Here is a 2,391-nt window from a genome sequence, read left to right as displayed (position 1 = left end):
TCCATGTACGTGTGTATGTTATTTATGAAGGATCATTTTTGATGCAGAGGGTGAGGAAGCCCTCTCTTTTTGAAGACTAAATTTAATTTATGTTGAGTTTGGTGAAATATCTTTAAGTACCTAACGTGCTCACATCTTCAATGAAATGTTATACAACAAAAAGACATTGAACTCGTCACGTACTATACATTCTCTCTTTATTGATTTGCAATGCTTAAGCTACCACCCTCTTTGTCCCAAAATAAATGACCTGAATTTAATGCAACGCGTAAGCTACCATTCCCTCAGTTGTTGGTTACGAAGGAATGGATTCAAGATCGCTTCTCGATCGATCGGTGTACGTGAAGCTGCTGGGTTTCAGCTAGCGTATATCTCATGCTTTTCCAGAGGCTTCTCTGATGACGCACAGATGTCATTTGTCATTAATTTGTGGTACGTCAAAGTTAAAGAAAAAAACGCATGCGTATATCCCTTTCTGGATTGATCTGATGGCTGACTTTGCTCCGATCGCATCAATAACGTCGACCTGTGTCGTGGACCAACGAGGCTAGTCAATTCTTTGGCCTGAAATCTTCTCGAGACGATTTTTTTTAGGGATTCTCGAGAGGATTTTTCTACTAGTACTCCGTATCACCGTCTGCAATGCAGCACCCACCCGGCTGTGGACACGTGTCAGCCTGTGGTGATATTTTTCTTGAGCACGTACGTGTCCATGGGTACCTTGTCAGCTCGGCACGTTTAAAAAGCATCAGCACATTTTTTTTTTGACAGCAAAGCATCAGAACATATTCATTATCAAATCAGATCACGTTTGCGAGTTGCGATTTTACCCACGTACACAAATTACCAGGTGCTGGAAGCACCGGATCCTCTGGGAATTCTTTTTTCTTTACCACTACCAGGCTTGTCGGCCCGCTGTCTCGTTCCACGAGGAGCTAGAGCGCCGACCACCCCACGCCGTGGCCTCGAGGAGGCGCCCCACGTGTCGCCACGCCATTTCTCACCGACTAGCCAGCTACTTCCTCCGTCCAACCAATACTTGCATGTTAGTGTTCGGTTAATCAAATATTTGATCAGAAATTACTGGATGAATATGTGACTAATGTGATCAAAATTATAATCATAAGCAAAAATCTCTAGTAAAAATAGTAGAAATATAACGGATATGAGTCTACTTTATATAATTATATATTAATAAGGTAGTTTGTAGTAGGGTTAAAAGAAAAGCTAATAGGCCGACGGAGGTAGTACCACCGGCTTCCATGGGGCGCGTCAGGCGGTGAACAAATAAATTGAAGCCACCGCTCACCGCCGATTGGATAGGCTCGACTCGTACTACTACTAGTACTCTCCTCGTACGGACTACTACTCACTCACTCACTCTGTTTGTCTGAGACACACACGCATACTACACCTTCTCTCTGCGCTCTGCTCTGTTCTGTTTCTGCTCTGCTGCAGGAGAAAGGGAAGGAAGAGCTCAATCAGCTCGATCTATCCATCTATGGCCGCGCGAGCACTGACCGCCGGCGCCGTCTTGGGCGGCCGCCGGGCCGCCGGACTACGCACCGGGCCGGCGATGGCCACGGCGACGGGGGCGCAGGTGGAGGCGGCGCTGAACCGCAAGGACGTGGAGGAGCTGGTGGACCTGAACCCCCAGCAGACCGAGACAGTCGTCGCGGTTGTCGGCGGCGGCGCGCCGGACGCCGGCGAGTGGGTGCCCGACGGAGAGACGGGCGTCTTCGTCCCCGCCGACGCCGGGACCGACACGACGACTTCCACACCACCGGTCAACGGCGGCTCGTCGGTGCTGGACCAGACGGTGTTCGTCCGGGAAGAAGAGATGGAGGACGTCGAGCGGCCTGCCATCGACATGGCCAACGCCAACCTCAACGCTAACGCTAATGGCAGCAACAGCAATAACTAGCCAAGAGCTTCTTCAGTTTAGTTTCCTTCACATCGTAGAATAATGGAACCCACGTCCTCTCTGTAGTCTGTAATCTGTATCGTACTTGTGTAGTAAAAGGTCGTCAGTTTATTTACTACTAGTAGTAGTGCCAGAAATAAGCGTCTCGAACTTCCTGCTTCGTGTTCACACACTTGTTCAGTGGTCGATGTAATGAGTTGTTGCAATCAGATTATCAATAAACGAGAGATCTCTGAGCATCAGTTGATGTTAGTCTTTCGACATCTGTCGCTGCCGCTGGGGACACAAATTGAACAGAGAATTTTAAGCAACAGACAATAGGGGGGACGAAAGCAGTTCCCGAACAGACGGCACAGAGTACACACTCTTTGAACACCAGTTTTCAGAATAAATCTGGACTGGGATGTACTGTAGTACATGGATGAAAGACTCAAAAGGACCCAACATCATATACAAAGTATACAGGA

At 48.1% G+C, this 2,391-nt stretch overlaps 1 protein-coding gene across 1 annotated transcript; it reads left to right on the top strand.

Annotated features, from left to right (window-relative positions):
- The first annotated feature begins 1,250 nt into the window (after positions 1 to 1,250).
- LOC100835797 lies at positions 1,251 to 2,176 on the top strand. Its single transcript, XM_003561108.4, has one exon. It carries the CDS (start codon positions 1,502 to 1,504, stop codon positions 1,922 to 1,924), a length of 423 nt encoding a protein of 140 aa, XP_003561156.1. The 5' UTR covers positions 1,251 to 1,501; the 3' UTR covers positions 1,925 to 2,176.
- Positions 2,177 to 2,391: the final 215 nt, after the last annotated feature.

This window comes from Brachypodium distachyon, chromosome 1, assembly GCF_000005505.3.
Source record: "Brachypodium distachyon strain Bd21 chromosome 1, Brachypodium_distachyon_v3.0, whole genome shotgun sequence".
NCBI classification, from domain to species: domain Eukaryota; kingdom Viridiplantae; phylum Streptophyta; class Magnoliopsida; order Poales; family Poaceae; genus Brachypodium; species Brachypodium distachyon.
The sequence above is the reverse complement of the archived record's forward strand: the minus strand, read 5'-3'. Positions and strand labels throughout refer to the sequence as shown.